Source organism: Muntiacus reevesi, chromosome X (assembly GCF_963930625.1).
Source record: "Muntiacus reevesi chromosome X, mMunRee1.1, whole genome shotgun sequence".
In the NCBI taxonomy this organism is placed as follows: domain Eukaryota; kingdom Metazoa; phylum Chordata; class Mammalia; order Artiodactyla; family Cervidae; genus Muntiacus; species Muntiacus reevesi.
Genome location: NC_089271.1, coordinates 36176492 through 36196981, shown reverse-complemented (window position 1 = coordinate 36196981; position 20490 = coordinate 36176492). Strand labels below are relative to the sequence as shown.

Genomic DNA, 20490 nt, shown 5'->3' with positions numbered 1-20490 from the left:
TGATCTCTGTTTGTTTCCAAGGCAAACCATTCAATATCACAGTAATCCAAGTCTGTGCCACAACCAGTAATGATGAAGTAGCTGAGGTTGAACAGTTCTATAAAGACCTACAAGACCTTCTAGAATGAACACCCAAAAAAAAGATGTCCTTTTCATTATAGGGGACTGGAATGTAAAAGTAGGAAGTCAAGAGCTACCTGGAGTAACAGGCAAATTTGGCCTTGGAGTACAAATGAAGCAGGGCAAAGGCTAATAGAGTTTTGCCAAGAGAACACACTGGTCATAGCAAACACCCTCTTCCAACAACACAAAAGAAGAACTACACATAGACATCACGAGATGGTCAATAGTGAAATCAGATTGATTATATTCTTTGCACCCAAAGATGGAAAAGCTCTATACAGTCAGCAAAAACAAGACCAGGAGCTGACTGTGGCTCAGATCATGACTCCTTACTGCAAAATTCAGACTTAAGTTGAAAAAAGGAGGGAAAGCCACTAGACCATCCAGGTATGACCTAAGTCAAATCCCTTACAATTATACAATAGAAGTGAGAAATAGATTCAAGGGATTAGATCTGACAGAGTGCCTGAAGAACTATGGACGGAGGTTCATGACATTGTACAGGAGGCAGTGATCAAGACCATTCCCAAGAAAAAGAAATGCAAAAAGGCAAAATGGCTGTCTGAGGACATCTTACAAATAGCTGACAAAAGAAGAGAAGCTAAAGGCAAAGGAGAAAAGGAAAGATTATACCCATCTGAATGCAGAATTCCAAAGAAGAGCAAGGAGAGATAAGGAAGCCTTCCTCAGTGATCAGTGCAAAGAAATAGAGGAAAACAATAGAATGGGAAAGATTAGAGCTCTCTTCAAGAAAATTAGAGATACTGAGGGAACATTTCATGCAAAGATGGGCACAATAAGGGACAGTATGTAAAGAATGAGATAATTAAGGGCTTGTGTGAAAGTAGCTGTAAATCTGTGGGCCCATGTGCTGGAAGTGAGCCACACTAAAGGATCACATACCCAAAACCTTGGTGTTAACTGCCCCCGCTCTCTTCAGTCATCACCATCAAACTATGCTGTAGAATCCAAACTTCTGGTCTGGGATTATGTGGGAAAATGTCACATGAGTGCGTCTGCTGGGGGAGAGGAAGGGATGGAGGAGATGGTGGCGGTGGTGGTTGAGGGCCCTGAGTAATACTGTCTCTGAGGAGAAAAGAGAGACTTAACGTGGGAGGAAAACTGTTTAGGGTCTGAAGTCATGATTCACATTTTATTATTTGGATCCCTTAATCATGTTTACAGTTTAGAAACAACACATTTTGTAGACTCCATGTTAGGAAACAAGTTTCAAATCATATTTCAATGTTTCCAAAATCGGTGCTAATCCTTTTAATCAGTGGTGCTGAATAAAATTGTTGCTTTGTCAAACTGGGAAATAGCTTAAGTGGCCATGACCTCCACATTAGATTAGTTGTTCAATGTAATAACTTGTAAAGCTGCATTTTGTAAGTGGGACATCAAATCTTTGCCTTTCATCTGCTTTTGAAATTTTAATTGCCAAAGGGAATTTTTTTTTGAGTAAAGTTAATTTTGGAAGTTAAATATAAATAATTTTTCATATTGTCAATCAACAATTTCAAAAACATAACCATATGTTTCTTATATGTAAAAACAAAACTACACATTCTCCTATTTTCTTCATATCTCTTTGCGTGCAGTGAAAGATTTATGCATTGGTTTTGTCAGGAATGAAAAATATTTTCTCAAGGTTAAGTTATCCAAGAATATTGGTATATAAATATTAAAAATTGTTACCATGAAAGATTCTAGAATATATTATAAAAATGGAATAAATACTAGAAACTCATCTCTTATGAGATATATGAATGTGAAGGAGAACTAACTAGATTTTATACTCAACTTATTTTGGTTATTATTATAAACAAGATTTACCTTAAAACAGTGCTGTAAATTTCACATTAAACCATTAAAATTATTGTTCTTGCAATATTTTGTAACAAAACTATCCTGGTGTGCTTTGGAAGGTATGAGTTATCTCTAGATTGTAGTCAGCTTCAAATGTATACAAAAGTAGACAATATTACAATAAATTCCCATATTCTCATTGTTACCAAACCAAACTTGGGTCCACTTGCCCTCATGCAGTAAAGCCAATCAATTGACTCTGAGTTTTGGTGCAAAGAAATGCAGCATTTACTGCAGGGAACCAAGCAAGGAATTCAGGATAGCTAATGCCCAAAACAATCAAACTCCCTGATGGGTTTCAAGAGCATTTTGAAAGGCAAGTTGAGGAAGGGGCATCTCAGGGTATCAGTTTGTGCATAGTTGTTTGATTGATTCATGGTAAGGTACCAGGATGGTGTCAACATTATCAGTCCTTAGGCACCAGTAAGTCTGGAGGGAGGTACATGCTCAGATCATCAAGTAGTTAAATTTCTTCCATTTGGTGGTGTTTAATTTAAAAAAACATTATTTTGACTGTGCCACGTGGCTTGAGGGATCTTAGTTCTCCGACCAGGTGACCAGGGCTTGAACCTGGGCCCTTGGCAATAAAAGCCCCAAGTCCTAACCACTGGACTGCCAGAGAATTCTCTGGTGATGAGGTTTTAACATCTGTAAAACAACTCAGGAAATGTACATAAAGGTATTATTATTATTTAGGTACTTCAGAGAGGAGCTAAGGCAGAGGATATGGGGGAGGGGTCTCTCCTAGAAAGGACCCACAGTGTCCTTATCAGTTATACCATCTCCCACCTTCAACAGTTACTGACTCCTGGCAATATTACCTCACCTATTATTATTTTGAAAAAATGCTAAGATATTTTATGCATAAATATTTCAGTATGCATCTATATAACAGAACTCTTTGTTAAATAATACCACACTACCTTTAAATGTGCCTTGAAAAGTTTTGTATTTATAACTGGAAAGGCAAAACAGTTTCAAAGATGAGAACTTTGCTCTCAGAGTGTCTTGTATTGTAGGAGTGAATGTCACCAAGGGACCATTTCATGTAAATTGGCAGTTATCTGAGCTATAGCTCTGAAGAACAGTGCACTCCAGTCAAAAAAAACGTCATATGCTTTCTCCATCTGACTGGAGAAATAAAGCTGGAGAATTACATACCAGCAAATATGGGGGTACTGAAGTGCTTTCTCAAGTCTTATGTTTACTGCGTTAGAAGAAAAAGCAACTTGTTGGTCCCCTTTGTAATATTAAGAAGTCATATTGCATTCCTGCTCCAGTCATAAATATAACATGGGAAGACTAGTTTTAAAAGTTTCATATTTCCAGCCCAGGTGCACTAGAGGTATATGAGTGATTCTTAACAGTTTGTGGTTTGTGAAAAACGTACTGTGAAGAAGTCAGTTCTTTATTTTTCTTGAGATGATCATGCATAAAGTATGATGATCTGCTATGCTATTTCAAAATTATCCTTAGGTATCTGACATACTCTATGTAATGTATATGAATATGTTGAGAAAGGAATGTTTCCTGCCATATCAATAAACCAGATATTTTTAATACCATATTTTTCAGCCCTTCTATTGAGGTAAATTTTGAGTTGAATGATGGTACTTTATTGCAGGGTGGTACAGTTCAAGTAAAAAATGACACGTGCATGTTTTGTAAGGGTAGCATCCATGCTCAACAGTGGTGACCGCAGGAAATGTGTCTCTTGGAAAGCCAGCCCTGCTACCCTTAGATTGTCACTGTAGCCCAGGGTGAGCTTGTCAGAGAGGGACTCTGCTATGCCAGCATTCTGAGGCCCCATCTTGCTACCAGAAGTCTGCTTCAAACAAAATGAAGACCCCTTTATATCATTCCCTTCCAAATCCCGTTCCCTTCATAGTTTCTGGAGATCAACCCCAATCATGATTTTCAGGCCATATTTTTATAGCTCATTATTCACAGGCACCCACATTCACCAGGGCCTCACCTCACCCACACCCACCCCATATACCACATTGTTTATTAGGGGAAGGTACATCTTGTATTGTTCAGGGTCCCATGCATCCCCTTCTCCCTCCCTCTGTGGAGATGCTGAGCTTCCTGTGGACAGGGCAATGGTAGCTCAAGAGACTCCCGGATACCTGTTTTAAAACTTGAACGGTTAAGGATTTGCACGCATGAATCAACAAGAGACCTTTATTTCTTTAGGAAGCCATTAGTTTACTGGAAGAACTGGCAACACTGAAAGAAGGAAAACTTAAGTGAACTTATTCTGCAAAGGCAATACTGCGGTCTGCACGGCTGCACGGCAGGCAGGGTGACCTTGGGCAGTCACCCCAGACTCGGGGGAAAGTTCAGTCCAGACTCAGTCCTTCTTGTTGCTGACACCCAGGGTGAGCTTGTCAAAGAAGTACTCTGCCAGGGCACCTTCCGGGGACCACATGTTGCTCAGGTGGCTGACAAGGTCCTCCAGATCCTTGATGAACTTGACCTGCTGGTTCAGGTAGCCGGTCCCCACGAAGAGGTACAAGTCGGTGTCGGAGCTCTCGGTGGCCAGTTGGTGCAGGTCGAGGAGGCTCTGGTTGACGCACTTCTCCAGATGCAGGGTGTCTTGCATGGCCTGGAGTCCGCTCTCCCACTTTTGGGTCTTGGGCTTTCTGATGTCAAGGAAGCAGAGGCGGCCCCCACGCCGGTTCTGCAGGAACATCAGGCTCGCAGCTGTGTTGCTGTGCTCGTGGCAGCGGAGCTGGAAGAAGCGGGAGAAATGCTTCAGGGCCACGTCATCATGGTCGAGGTAGAAGGCCACGGCCAGGCACTGAAAGGAGGCGTGGAACTCCAGGGCGGCGTGGCTGTTGACCGCGGCCTCACACTCAGGGCCGTAGTTCTCACGCACCTGTGAGGGCAATGTGGGCAGCACGGAGGGCCAATCCAAGAACCAGGGAACGGCGGCTCGGATGAAGCGTCTGCAGGGCTGGAATCGGCGGGGACGCGGGCGCCAGCAGACTCGTCGGGACCTTCCCATGGTGGACGCTGTGGGCGGACAGAGGCGACCTCCGGGCCAGAGGGCAGGTGGCTGCGTTCCGGCTCTGGGGTGGAGGGGTAATGGCGGCCGTTGGGCGGGGTCAGTGCCTGGGCTTGGGATTGGTTAAGGAGGAGGTCACGTGAGGGGGTGGGATCTGTGGGCGGGATGTGTGGGCGGGGCGAGACCACTGTCTATCAAAGGCAGGGTGAGGCAGCGCCGCTTTAAGCTGAGTACTTCGCATCTACGAAGTTTTCCATTTGCCTAATACTTTTTTCCAAGGACATTCTCTGATTTTCTAATTGTTCCCTTTTATAGCACCCTGTTCCCATTGAATAAACCCACTGTCATCTTTACAGTTTTGAGAATATGAATTTGGAATTATTGGTAATGTCCTCTTCTGTTTCCTGTGGTATATTTGTTTTTTTTTTTTTTCCTCCAGAAATAGTTCTTTGTATTGATCATGGCCTCTTTCACTTCTGTCAAATTACTGGTAAACATGTGTCCATCCATATTTGGGAGTAAACGACCCAGGTTCGATCCGTGCATCTGGAAGATCCTCTGGAGAAGGGAATGGCTACTTCCTCCGGTACGCTGGCCTGGAGAATCCCTTGGACAGAGGAGCCTGGGGGGCTAAAGTCAGTGGGGTCGCACAGAGTCTGACACGACTGAACGACTAACACTTGCACTTTTTTCATTGTGATTTCACCACCCCCCTCCCACCCTGCCTTGTGGTTCTTATTATGATTGCAAGAGGTGCCTCAGGAACAACCCCTTAGGGAACTTTGAAAAGAAAACATGGCTCATTACTCACAGGTCCTGGAGGATGCATGATATGCGTCAGGCTGCCCAGCCAGGTCAGGGGTAGAAAGTGAGGACACGTGCAGCCTGGGGTGCTTCTACTGGGGCCTAGGATGGGATGCCTAGCGTGTTACAGATTGAGTCTTTCTTGGTGAATTTAAAACATGAGCGCGAATTAAAATGTCCAACGGGAAAAACAAGTGGTCAGATGGTCAGTTATCCTAGTCAACCAGTGATGTCTAAAATAAAGGAAACTTCTGTGATGGGGAAGCCTGGCTTTCATCTAGTCTGGTTGCTGGCACTGTTTATTTTGGAAGGGAGTCTGTGATGTGGATGCCTTGGCAATCAGCAGCATAAGATCAGCCACTTAGCTTACAATAAAACAAATTTAAAAAAACAAAAAACAAAAACTCAGGGGACTTCCCTGATATTCCAGTGGCTACAACTCCAAGCTCCCAGTGCAGGGGGCCTGGGTTCAATCCCTGGTTGGGGAACTAGATCCCACATACTACCTCTAAGACCCAGTGCAGGCAAACAAAATAAAACAACTCAGGCGCTTAGAGTACAGCCCAGCCTGTGATGCTGAGACAGCAGAGCTAGCAGGTTGAGGACATGAACGGCCTTCAGGATTTGTAGGCAGGGGCGCTGTCTGTTTCTGGGTGGTCCTTTTGGCCTGAGAACTGACTGACAGCCTGAGGGGCCTCTTGGTCTAGGGTTGGGTCAGTCAGCAAGCACCCAGCAAGTGCCGCCAGGTAACATCATAGTGGCTCATCCTCCGGTTCATCGGGCAGTGCACTTAGTCCATTGTTTCAGGAACGTCTCAGTCCCCATTGCAGTGTTCCACAATGTGACCTGGAGAGCAAGCCATCTGGGTGAGCAGCTGCACATCCAACATGGTACCATGGCCCTGGGGTGTCATCTCTAGTGGACGAGGCATAGGTGTTTCCAGTGGTGAACTCCTGGCCTGGGATGATGTCACCTGCGATGGTATCATCTCCAGCGATGAGTCTCACTCACCAGTGAGGTCCTCTGGAGTGGAGGCCACCCAGGGGTGGGAACCCATGTGGATATGCAGTATTGGACATCGGCTGGGCATAGGCTGGCCTGATATAACGTAGAGGCTTCCTTGAGGACTGAAGGGTATATCTGATGCCTGCTGCTTGTGGAAGAAACTGTTGAGAGCTCTGTGGCTCATCAGGGACATCTTTAGCAGTGGGATGAGTGGCTGTCCTTTCCTTCCTGGAAGACTTCATCCAAAGCACTTGGATATTCAGGGCACATTTATATCCCAGGCCTGAGGCAATCTTATGGATGCTACTTAGGCACAAGCTTGAGGGCACTCCCTGCACAGATCCTGGGAGCGCATTCCCCATATCCAGATGGGTTTTATGTAGGAACGATCATAGGGCCAGTTGGCCTGTAGCCCTATTTGATGTTGATACTGGAGGGCAAGTATCGTTTGGATGTTGCTTCCAGAGGGCCCATTGCCTTTAAAGGGTTTCCCTGGTGATTCAGAGGCTAAAGACCTGCCTGCAAGGTGGGCGACATGGGTTTGATCCCTGGGTCGGCAGGATCCCCTGCAGAAGGGAATGGCTACCTACTCCGGTATTCTTGTCTGGATAATCCCATGAACAGAGCAGCCTAGCGGGCTATAGTCCATAAGGTCGCACAGAGTCTTAAACGACTGAGTGATTAACAGTACACTACTAACTTTGGATTACTTGGCATTTAATAGAGGTTGTTGTCAGAGGCTTTATACTTCACATGCCTCTTTAAAGGCTATTGCTTTTTGAGTTCCGATACTTGGCACGGAGCTGGCGTTTTCCTACCACTGGGTCAGTGGTCTCGGCTCTTCCTGGCCTCCCCTAAACTCAAGCATACGCTCTTACCTTTTGTAGAGTTTCCCCAGGGACTTCTGGTTGAAGATTGTCTCTCCATTTTCAGAGCAGAGCTTGGAGGGTGCTGGTTTGACCTGGAAATACTTTAGTGTCTCCTCTTTCTGGTAAGAATGTCACATGAGCATTTAACTCTGTTAAATCTTCCCGCTGTAAGGGAATAGGGCATTTGGGCATATACAGAAAGCTATGTCCTCCATATCCTTTTCTTTCTCCACCAATTATATAAGATGTGAGGTGGAAACTGGAGAGTGTACATGTACGAATGCCCTGGGTTGACCTTGGTCATCTACCGCTTTGGGAACTTGTTTCGTTTGATACTGCCCTGTCTGAGAAGAATTTAAAAGATCTGACTCAATGGGCATGAGTTTGAGTAAACTCTGGGAGTTTGTGATGGACAGGTTCGCCTGGCGAGGTACGATTCATGAGAAAGCAAAGAGTCGGAGACGACTGTGCGACTGAATTGAATTTTAAGTATGTTTAAAGTTAAATAAAAACTTTACAATATAATAAACCATCTACTCTTTTGCTGCTGCTGCTAAGATGCTTCAGTTGTGTCCAAGTCTGTGAGATCCAATAGACAGCAGCCCACCAGGCTCCCCTGTCGTGGGATTTTCCAGAAAAAACACTGGAGAGAGTTGCAATTTCCTTCTCTAATGCACGAAAGTGAACAGTGAAAGTGAAGTTGCTCAGTCGTGTCCGACTCTTAGCGACCCCATGGACTGCCGCCTAGCAGGCTTCTCTGTCCATGGGCTTTTCCAGGCAAGAGTACTGGAGTGGGGTGTCATTGCCTTCTCTATCTACTCTTTTAAGCAATAGTTATTCGATCCCTATTTTACATATGAGAAAACAGAGGCACAGAGAAGGAAATTAACATTCCCCCATGCCCTCAATTTAGTAAGTGGTTAGAATGGGATTTGAACCCAGGCCATCTATGTGGTAGAATCCACGACAGCAAACTGTTTCTCTAAAACAGGAGAGTAAGAAGGACCTTTAGGCTCCCCTGGTGGCTCAGTGGGAAAGACTCCGCCTGCCAAAGCAGGAGACCTGGGTTTGATCTCTGATCCGGGAAGATCCCACATTTCGCAGAGCACCTCAGCCTGTGCATCACAACTACTGAACCGGTGCTCTAGAGCCGGGGAACCACAGCTGCTGAGCCCCTGTGCACCAACTACTGAAGTTCAAGCGCCTCGAGCCCATGGTGTGCAAGAGGCGAAGCCACCACCGTAAGAAAACCACATACCGCAACTAGAGAAAAGCCTGCGCAGTAACGAAGCCCTAGCGCAACCGAAAAGTCCATTTCTAGTGGTAAAGATGAACAGCTTTTCACCTGGTGCTTGCTGCTATCTAGAAGAGAACAGTGAATTGACATATGACATATGCAGGATCTGAGACCCTGTCAGAGAGAGGAAAACGAAAGTGTTAGTCACTCAGTCGCGTCCCACCCTTTGCAACCCCATCGACTGGAGTCGCTAGGCTACTCTGTTCATGGAATTCTCCAGGCAAGAAGCCTGGAATGGGTGGACATTCCCTTCTCCCAGGGATCTCCCTGACCCAGGGACTAAACCCGGGTCTCCTGCATTGCAGGCAGATTCTTTACCGTCTGAGCCTCCAGGGAATGCCCATCAAAGAAAGAGGAGAGATCCTCAATGTGAGCAGAGAATGAAACAGAGTGAAAAGATCCCGGTTGTCTAAGAACAAAGGAACAAGCACATTTTCTGGAAATTTAAGTGAGGAGACTTAATCCTCATTTAAAAAAAATCTTCAAGTGTAGTCATGGTGAAATGGGAAAGTTAATTCCTTGGTAGCCAAGCTTGTTTATATAATAGAAAGTATTCAAAATAAGAGTTATTCGATCAATCGTGTCCAACTCTCTGCGATCCCATGGACTGTAGCCAACCAGGCTCCTCTGTCCATGGAATTCTCCAGGAAGAATACTGAGGTGGGTTGCCATTCCTTTCTCCAGGGGATTTTTCTGACCCAGGGATCAGACACAGGTCTCCCACATTGCGGGCAGATTGTTTACCGTCTGCAATACAGGGAGGAATATTTGTAAATATTCAAAGCAGTTTGCAAACTTTAGGGAGTCTCAAAGTGACCTTGGGTCAATCGGAGGACCCTGTCTTATCAAGAACCATGTGCCTGTCCTTGATAAGACAGGCAAGATCTGTAAAACTATTGACTTTTGCCTTATTAACCACACCTAGTCATGGAAGAAACATAGTTTGAGTGTTTTTATTAGGCAAAAGCCATATTAGGGTTTACATGTGTAGAGATTTCATCTAATCAAATAGCGTTGACCCAGAGGCTGAATTTTTAAAGGGGAAGAGCAAAAAATGAAAGATTTTTTTTTTTTGCTGTGCTGGGTCTTTGCTGCTGCACATGGCCTTAGTTCTCCTGAGGCATGTGGGACCATAGTTCCCAGACCAGAGATCGAAGCCATATCCCCTGTGTTGGATGGCAGCTTCTTAACCACTGGACCACCAGGGAAGTCCCTATCATTTTCTTAAGAGATCATTTTTTTCTTTAAATTGGAAAATTTCTTTCTGCACAGTCGCCAAAAGAGAAAAAGTACAGTCTTCTCCCCATTCTGAAAGGCGACCCCAGGAGGCCACACTGAGGTCACGAACAGGCTGATTTGGGGCCACGGGGTGTGGGCCCAGGTGGTCAGAGTCTGCAGTGAGCTAAAGGTCCAGGTGAGGTCAGCACCCCCCTGGGTGTTTCATCACCTCAGCCCTGCTTCTACATGTTAGTTACCCTGAGCCTGGGCTCTGCCATCCTCCCAGTCCGCTCTCCACTGAGGTTTTCCACTCCCATGACCACAACACAACCTATGTAGGCATCATGATGTCTCCCATAGGTCTGTTTCTAAAGCTGACATCCACTCTGAACTCCAGATTCATTTTTCTGGCTACCTGCATGACAGTTGCACTTGGATGTCTAATATGCATCTCAGATTTGACATGACATGCCTTCTCCAAACTTCCATCTCCGCTGTGTCCCTGGCAAAAGACCCCAAATTGATCAAATGGTACCACCATCAACCCAGGCGAAATGAGATTGTTTTCTTCATATCTCCCTCTTCCTCTCTGCTCCATGAAGAAACCTTGCTCATGTGTCCAAATCTATCTGCAATGTGTCTACATCTCTTCATTTCTTCAACCTCCACTCCAGTTCAGCCACCATTATCTTTCACCTGGACCAGCTCTGATCCCTATTAACTGGTCTCCCAGCTTCAAGTCTTCCCACTCTACATTCTTCAATGCAGCCAGTACCACTGACTTCATATACAGGGGAATTCATTTTACTTGATATTCAATATCACAAATTGACCTTCCTTCATCAGCTTATAGTTTTGATCCTAGAAAGGTTATAGAGAATCACTCTGAATAGACTTGAGGTAAATTTTGAGTGGTATCAGTCTACTTTATCACAGGGTGGTACGGTTCAAGTAAAGAATCACACGTGGAAGTTTTGTTAAGGGCAACATCCATGCTCAGCAGTGGTGACCGCAGGACATGTGTCTCTAGGAAAGCCAGCCCTGCTACCCTTAGATTGTCACTGTAGCCCAGGGTGAGCTTGTCAAAGAGTGACTCTGCTGTGCCAGCATCCCGGATACCCATCTTCCTACCCAGAATTCTGCTTCAAACAAAATGAAGACCCCTTTATTTCATTCCCTTCCCAATCCCGCTCACTTCATTATTTCTGGAGATCAACCCGTCATGATTTTCAGGCCCTATTTTTATAGCTCATCTATTCACAGGCACCCACATTCACCAGGGCCTCACCTCACCCACACCCACCCCATATACCACATTGTTTATTAGGGGAAGGTACATTCTGTATTGTTCAGGGTCCCATGCATCCCCCTCTTCCCTCCCTCTGTGGAGATGCTGAGCTTCCTGTGGACAGGGCATTGGTAACTCAAGAGACTCCCAGATACCTGTTTTAAAACTTGAAAGGGGAAGGGTTTGCACGCGAGAAATCAACAAGGGACCTTTATTTCTTTAGGAAGCAATTAGTTTATTGGAAGAACTGGCAACACCGAAAGAAGGAAAACTTAAGTGAACTTATTCTGCAAGGGCAATACTGCAGACTTCATGGCAGGCAGGGTGACCGTGGGCACTCACCCAGGACTCAGGGGAAAGTCCAGTCCAGGCTCAGACCTCCTTGTCGCCATCACCCAGGGTGAGCTTGTCAGAGAAGTACTCTGCCAGGGCACCTTCCGGGGACCCCGCGTTGCTCAGGTTGCTGACATGGTCCTCCAGCTCCTTGATGAACTTGACCTGCTGGTCCAGGTAGCCAGTCCCCAGGCAGTGGTACAGGTCGACGTCGCAGCTCTCAATGGCCAGCTGGTGCAGGTCGAGGAGGCTCTGGTTGACGCACTTCTCCAGCTGCAGGGTGTCTTGCATGGCCTGGCGTCCGCTCTCCCACTTTGGGGTCTCGGGCTGTCTGATGTCGAGGAAGCAGACGCGGCCCCCACGCTGGTTCTGCAGCAACGTCAAGCTCTCGGCTGTCCTGCTGTGCTGGTGCGAGCGGAACAGAAGGAAGCGGGAGAAATTCTTCAGGGCCACATCATCACAGTCGAGGTAGAAGGCCACGGCCCGGCACTGGAAGGAGGCGTGTAACTCCAGGGCGGCGTGCTTGTGGACCGCGGCCTCGCACTCAGGGCGGTAGTTACAACACACCTGTGAGGGCGGTGTGGGCAGCACGGCGAACCACTCCAAGAACCAGGAAATGGCGGCTCGGATGAGGTGTCTGCGGGGCTGGAATCGGCCGGGATGCGGGCGACGGCGCCGGCGCCAGCAGACTCCTCCAACCGTTTCCATGGTGGACGGTGTGGGCGGCCGGAGGCGAGCTCAGAGCTAGAGGGCAGGTGGCTGGGTGCCGGCTCTGGGAAGGAGGGGTGATGGCGTCCGCTGGGCGGGGTCAGTGCCTGGGCTTGAGATTGGTTAAGGAGGAGGTCAGGTGAGTGGGCGGGGTCCGTGGGCGGGGCTAGATCACTGTCTATGAAAGACACGATGAGGCAGAGCCGCTTGGAGCTGAGTACTTCGCATCTACAAAGTTTTCCGTTTGCTGTAATACTTTTTTCCCAAGGACTGTCTCTTATTATCTAATTGCTCCCTTTTATAGCACCCTGTTCCCATTTTACAAAGCCAGTGTCATCTTTACAGTTCTGAGAATATGAATTTGGAATTTTTGGTAATGTTCTCTTCTGTTTCCTGTCGTATAGTTGTTTTTTTTGTTTTTTCCCCAGAAATAGTTCTGTTTATTCATCATGGCCTCTTTCACTTCTGTCAAATATCTGGTAAACATGTGTCCATACATATTTGTGAGTAGAGGACCCAGGTTCGATCCGTGCATATGGACGATCCTCTGGAGAAGGGAATGGCTACTTCCTCCGGTACGCTGGCCTGGAGAATCCCTTGGACAGAGGAGCCTGGGGGGCTAAAGTCAGTGGGGTCGCACAGAGTCTGACACGACTGAACGACTAACACTTGCACTTTTTTTCATTGTGATTTCACCGCCCCCTCCTCCCACCCCGCCTTGTGGTTCTTATTATGATTGCAAGAGGTGCCTCAGGAACAACCCCTTAGGGAACTTTGAAAGGAAAACATGGCTCATTACTCCCAGGTCCTGGAGGATGCATGGCATGCGTCAGGCTGCCCAACCAGGTCATGGGTGGAAAGTGAGGACACGTGCAGCCTGGGCTACTTTTACTGGGGGCTAGGATGGGATGCCTGGTGTGTTAACAGATGGAGTCTTTCTTGGTGAATTTCAAACATAAGCGCGAATTAAAATATCTGACGGGAGAAACAAGTGGTCAGATGGTCAGTTATCCTAGTCAACCAGTGGTGTCTGAAACAAAGGAAACTTCTCTGATGGGTAAGCCTGGCTTTCATCTAGTCTGGTCGCTGGCACTGTTTATTTTAGACAGCTGTGTGTGATATGGCTGCCGTGGCAATCAGCAGCTTAAGATCAGGCACTTAGTTTACAATAAAAAACAAAGAAACCAACAAAAGACAACTCAGGGGACTTCCCTGGTAGTCCAGTGGCTACAACTCCAGGCTCCCAGTGCAGGGGGCCTGGGTTCAATCCATGGGTGGGGAACTAGATCCCACATACTACCTCTAAGACCCAGTACAGGCAAACAAAATAAAACAACTCAGGTGCTTAAAGTACAGCCCAGCCTGTGACGCTGAGACAGCAGATCCAGGAGGTGAGGATATGAACGGCCTTCAGAATTTGTAGGCAGGGACGCTGTCTGTTTCTGGGTGGTCCTTTTGGCCTGAGAACTGACTGACAGCCTGAAGGGCCTCTTGGTCTAGGGTTGGGTCAACCAGGCAACATGCAGCAAGTTCCGCCGGGTAACGTCATAGCGGCTTGTCCTCCGGTGCCATCGGGCAGTGCACTCAGTCCATTGTTTCAGGAATGTCTCAGTCCTCATTGCACTGTTCCACAATGTGACCTGGGGAGCAAGCCATCTGGGTGAGCAGCTGCATCTCCAACATGGTACCATGGCTCTGGGATGTCATCTCCAGTGGAGGAGGGATAGGTGTCTCCGGTGGTGAACTCCTGGCCTGGGATATGGCCCCCGGGAGTGGTATCATCTCCAGCGATGAGTCTGTCTCACTCACCAGTGAGGTCCTCTGGAGTGGAGGCCACCCAGGGGTGGGAACCCATGTGGATATGCAGTATTGGTCATCGGCTGGGCATAGACTGGTCTGATATAACGTAGAGGCTTCCTTGAGGACTGAAGGGTATATCTGATGCCTGCTGCTTGTGGAAGAAACTGTTGAGAGCTCTGTGGGCTCATCAGGGATAACTTTAGCAGTGGGATGAGTGACTGTCCTTTCCTTCCTGCAAGAGCTCATCCAAAGCACATGGATATTCTGGGCACATTTACATCCCAGGCCTGATGCGATCTATTGATGCTACTTAGGCACAGCCATGAGGGCAGTCTCTACACAGATCCTGGGAGCACATTCCCCATATCCAGATGGGTTTTATGTAGGAGCAGTCATAGGGCCATTTGGCTTGTATCCCTATTCGATGTTGATACTGGAGGGTAAGTATCGTTTGGCTGTTGCTTCCAGAGAGCCCACTGCCTTGAAAGGGCTTCCCTGGTGCTTCAGAGGCTAAAGAACTTGCCTGCAAGGTGGGCGACATGGGTTTGATCCCTGGGTCGGCAGGATCCCCTGGAGAAGAGAATGGCTACCCAATGCAGTATTCTTGTCTGGAGAATCCCATGGACAGAGCAGCCTAGCAGGCCACAGTCCATAAGGTTGCAAAGAATCTTACACGACTGAGTGACCAGCAGTACACTACTAAGTTTGGATTACTTGACATTTAATAAAGGTGGTTGTCAGAGGCTTTATACTTCACATGCCTCTTTGAAGGCTATTGCTTTTTGAATTCCGATACTTGGCACCGAGCTGGCATTTTCCTACTACTACGTCAGTGGTCTTGGCTCTTGCTGGCCTCCCCTCAACTCAAGCATCTGCTCTTACCTTTGGTAGAATTTCTCCAGGGACTTCTGGTTGAAGTTTGTCTCTGGTTGTCATAGCACTGTTTGGAGGGTAGAGGCTTGACCTAGGAGTACCTGAGTGTCTCCTTTTTCTGATGACAATGTCACTTGGGCATTTAACTTTGTTAAATGTCCTCCCAGTAAGGGAATAGTCCATTCAGGCAGATACAGAAAGCTGTGTCCTATATATGCTTTTTTTTTCCTCCCCCAATTGCATAAATCCTAGGTGGAAAATGGAGAGTGTCCATGTAGGAATGCCCTGGGTTGACCTTGGTCATTAGCGCTTTGGGAACTTGTTTTGTTTGATAATGCCCTGCCTGAGGGCAATTTAAAAGATACTAATTTTAAATGTGTTTAAATTTAAATTAAACATTTACAATATAAGAACGCATCTACCCTTTTGCTGCTGCTGCTAAGTCGCTTCAGTCGTGTCCAAGTCTGTGCGACCCCATAGACAGCAGCCCCCCAGGGTCCCCTGTCCTGGGATTTTCCAGTCAAGAACACTGGAGAGAGTTGCGATTTCCGTCTCTAATGCACGAAAGTGAACAGTGAAAGTGAAGTTGCTCAGTCGTGTCCGACTCTTAGCGACCCCATGGACTGCCGCCTAGCAGGCTTCTCTGTCCATGGGCTTTTCCAGGCAAGAGTACTGGAGTGGGGTGTCATTGCCTTCTCTATCTACTCTTTTAAGCAATAGTTATTCGATCCCTATTTTACATATGAGAAAACAGAGGCACAGAGAAGGAAATTAACATTCCCCCATGCCCTCAATTTAGTAAGTGGTTAGAATGGGATTTGAACCCAGGCCATCTATGTGGTAGAATCCACGACAGCAAACTGTTTCTCTAAAACAGGAGAGTAAGAAGGACCTTTAGGCTCCCCTGGTGGCTCAGTGGGAAAGACTCCGCCTGCCAAAGCAGGAGACCTGGGTTTGATCTCTGATCCGGGAAGATCCCACATTTCGCAGAGCACCTCAGCCTGTGCATCACAACTACTGAACCGGTGCTCTAGAGCCGGGGAACCACAGCTGCTGAGCCCCTGTGCACCAACTACTGAAGTCCAAGCGCCTCGAGCCTCAAGGCAAGCATACCTTGCCTTGGTGTGCAAGAGGCGAATCCACCACCGTAAGAAAACCACATACCGCAACTAGAGAAAAGCCTGCGCAGTAACGAAGCCCTAGCGCAACCGAAAAGTCCATTTCTAGTGGTAAAGATGAACAGCTTTTCACCTGGTGCTTGCTGCTATCTAGAAGAGAACAGTGAATTGACATATGACATATGCAGGATCTGAGACCCTGTCAGAGAGAGGAAAACGAAAGTGTTAGTCACTCAGTCGCGTCCCACCCTTTGCAACCCCATCGACTGGAGTCGCTAGGCTACTCTGTTCATGGAATTCTCCAGGCAAGAAGCCTGGAATGGGTGGACATTCCCTTCTCCCAGGGATCTCCCTGACCCAGGGACTAAACCCGGGTCTCCTGCATTGCAGGCAGATTCTTTACCGTCTGAGCCTCCAGGGAATGCCCATCAAAGAAAGAGGAGAGATCCTCAATGTGAGCAGAGAATGAAACAGTGAAAAGATCCCGGTTGTCTAAGAACAAAGGAACAAGCACATTTTCTGGAAATTTAAGTGAGGAGACTTAATCCTCATTTAAAAAAAATCTTCAAGTGCAGTCATGGTGAAATGGGAAAGTTAATTCCTTGGTAGCCAAGCTTGTTTATATAATTGAAAGTATTCAAAATAAGAGTTATTCGATCAATCGTGTCCAACTCTCTGCGATCCCATGGACTGTAGCCAACCAGGCTCCTCTGTCCATGGAATTCTCCAGGAAGAATACTGAGGTGGGTTGCCATTCCTTTCTCCAGGGGATTTTTCTGACCCAGGGATCAGACACAGGTCTCCCACATTGCGGGCAGATTGTTTACCGTCTGCAATACAGGGAGGAATATTTGTAAATATTCAAAGCAGTTTGCAAACTTTACGGAGTCTCAAAGTGACCTTGGGTCAATCAGAGGACCCTGTCTTATCAAGAACCATGTGCCTGTCCTTGATAAGACAGGCAAGATCTGTAAAACTATTGACTTTTGCCTTATTAACCACACCTAGTCATGGAAGAAACATAGTTTGAGTGTTTTTATTAGGCAAAAGCAATATTAGGGTTTACATGTGTAGAGACGTCATCTGATCAAATAGCGTTGACCCAGAGGCTGAATTTTTAAAGGGGAAGAGTAAAAAATTAGAGTTTTGTTTTTTTTTTTTTTTTGGCTGTGCTGGGTCTTTGCTGCTGCACATGGCCTTAGTTCTCCTGAGGCATGTGGGACCATAGTTCCCAGACCAGAGATCGAAGCCATATCCCCTGTGTTGCATGGCAGCTTCTTAACCACTGGACCACCAGGGAAGTCCCTATCATTTTCTTAAGAGATCATTTTTTTCTTTAAATTGGAAAATTTCTTTCTGCACAGTCACCAAAAGAGAAAAAGTACAGTCTTCTCCCCATTGTGAAAGCCGACCCCAGGAGGCCACACTGAGGTCACGAACAGGCTGATTTGGGGCCACGGGGTGTGGGCCCAGGTGGTCAGAGTCTGCAGTGAGCTAAAGGTCAAGGTGAGGTCAGCACCCCCCTGGGTGTTTCATCACCTCAGCCCTGCTTCTACATGTTAGTTACCCTGGGCCTGGGCTCTGCCATCCTCCCAGTCCGCTCTCCACTGAGGTTTTCCACTCCCATGACCACAACACAAACCTATGTAGGCATCATGATATCTCCCATAGGTCTGTTTCTAAAGCTGACATCCACTCTGAACTCCAGATTCATTTTTCTGGCTACCTGCATGACAGTTGCACTTGGATGTCTAATATGCATCTCTGATTTGACATGACATGCCTTCTCCAAACTTCCATGTCTGCTGTGTCCCTGGCAAAAGACCCCAAATTGATCAAATGGTACCACCATCAACCCAGGCGAAATGAGATTATTTTCTTCATATCTCCCTCTTCCTCTCTGCTCCATGAAGAACCCTTGCTCATGTATCCAAATCTATCTGCAATGTGTCTACATCTCTTCATTTCTTCAACCTCCACTCCAGTTCAGCCACCATTATCTTTCACCTGGACCAGCTCTGATCCCTATTAACTGGTCTCCCATCTTCAACCCTTCCCACTCTTCATTCTTCAATGCAGCCACTCACTTCATATTCAGGGGGATTCATTTTACTTTATATTCAATGTCACAAATTTACCTGCATTCATGAGCTTGTATTTTTCACCCTCCAAGGGTTGTATAGAATCACCCTCAATAGAATTGAAGTAAATTTTGAGTGCTACCATGTTACTTTATCTCAGGGTGGTGCAGTTCAAGTAAAAAATCACAGGTGGATATTTTGTAAGGGTAGTATCCTTGCTAGACAGTGGTGATCACAGGAAGTTATGTCTCTAGGAAACCCAGTCCTGCTACACTTTTGATTGTCACTGTAGCCCGGGGTGAGCTTGTCAGAGAGGGACTCTACTATGCCAGCATCCCGGACACCCATCTTCCTACCCAGAATTCTGCTTCAAACAAAATGAAGACCCCTTTATTTCATTCCCTTCCCAATCCCGCTCGCTTCATTATTTCTGGATATCAACCCCAATCATGATTTTCAGGCCATATTTTTATAGCTCATCTACTCATAGGCGCCCACATGCACCAGCTCCTCACCTCACCCACACCCACCCCATATACAAAATTGTTTATTAGGCGAAGGTACATTTTGTATTGTTCAGGGTCCCATGGAACCCCTTCCCCCTCCCTCTGTGCAGATCTTCAGCTGCCTGTGGTCAGGGCATTGGTAGCTCAAGAGACTCCTGGATAGCTATTTTACAACTAGACAGGTTAAGGGTTTGACGCATGAATCAACAAGGGACCTTTATTTCTTTAGGAAGCAATTTATTGTAAGAACTGGCAACACTGAAAGAAGGAAAACTTAAGTGAACTTATTCTGCAAGGGCAATACTGCAGACTTCATGGCAGACAGGGTGACCATGGGCACTCACGCAGAACTCAGGGGAAAGTCCAGTCCAGGCTCAGTCCTCCTTGTTGCTGTGGCCCAGGGTGAGCTTGTCAAAGACGTCATCTGCCAGGCTGCCTTCTGCTGACTCCACGTTGCTCAGGTTGCTGACATGATCCTGTAGCTCCTTGATGAACTTGACCTGCTGGTCCAGGTAGCTGGTCTCTAGGAAGTGGCACAGGTCGGCATCACAGCTCTCAATGGCCAGCTGGTGCAGGTCAAGGAGGCTCTGGTTGACGCACTTCTCCAGCTGCAGGGTGTCTTGCATGGCCTGGCGTCCGCTCTCCCACTCTTGGCTCTCGGGCTTCCTGATGTCGAGAAAGCAGACGCGGCCCCCACGCTCTTTCTGCAGGAACATCAGGCTCTCCGCTGTCTTGCTGTGCTCGTGAGAGCTGAGCAGGAAGAAGCGGGAGAAATGCTTCAAGGCCACGTCATCACGGTCGAGGTAGAAGGCCACAGCCAGGCACTGGAAGGAGGCGTGGAACTCCAGGGCGGCGTGGCTGTTGACCGCGGCCTCACACTCAGGGCGGTTGTTCTGACGCACCTCCGAAGTTGGTGTGGGCACCATGTCGGGTGACTCCAATATCGAGGGAATGGCAGCTCGGATGACGCGAGTGTGGGCCCAGCATCGGCGGGGACGCGGGCGTCAGCGGCCTCCTCGGAACCTTCCCATGTTGGACGGTGTGGGCGGCCAGAGGTGAGCTCAGAGCTAGAGGGCAGGTGGCTGGCTGCGGGCTCTGGGATGGAGGGGTAATGGCGTCCGTTGGGCGGGGTCAGTGCCTGCGCTTGAGATTGGTTAAGGAGGAGGTCACGTGAGTGGGCGGGATCTGTGGGCGGGATCTGTGGGCGGGGCGAGACCACTGTCTATCAAAGCCAGGGTGAGGCTAGAGCTGCTTTGAGCTGAGTACTTCGCATCTACAAAGTTTTCCATTTGCTGTAATACTTTTTTCCCAAGGACTTTCTCTTATTCTCTGATTGCTCCCTTTTATAGCACCGTCTTCCCATTTTATAAGGCCACTGTCATCTTTACAGTTCTGACAACATGAATTTGGATTTTTTTGGTAATGGCTTCTTCTGTTTCCTGTCGTATATATTTTTTTTCTCTAAAAATAGTTGTGTTCATTCATCATGATCTCTTTCACTTCTGTCAAATATCTGGTAAACATTTGTCCATCTATATTTGGGAGTAAAGGACCCAGGTTCGATCCCTGCTTCTGGAAGATCCTCTGG

The 20490-nt window shown here is 47.2% G+C and overlaps 1 protein-coding gene and 1 pseudogene across 1 annotated transcript; both read right to left on the bottom strand.

The window, feature by feature from the left end:
* Positions 1–11855: 11855 nt before the first annotated feature.
* On the bottom strand, positions 11856–12524 carry LOC136154429 (ferritin heavy chain pseudogene; annotated as a pseudogene).
* A 6752-nt stretch (positions 12525–19276) lies between these two features.
* Positions 19277–19828, bottom strand: LOC136154428 (ferritin heavy chain-like). The gene has a single exon (XM_065916709.1). It carries the CDS (start codon positions 19826–19828, stop codon positions 19277–19279), a length of 552 nt encoding a protein of 183 aa, XP_065772781.1.
* Between the last annotated feature and the right edge of the window lie 662 nt (positions 19829–20490).

What these genes read in the sequence shown, in the direction of transcription:
- LOC136154428 (XM_065916709.1), bottom strand. Translation starts at nt 19,828, where the DNA reads ATGGTGCCCACACCAACTTCGGAGGTGCGTCAGAACAACCGCCCTGAG.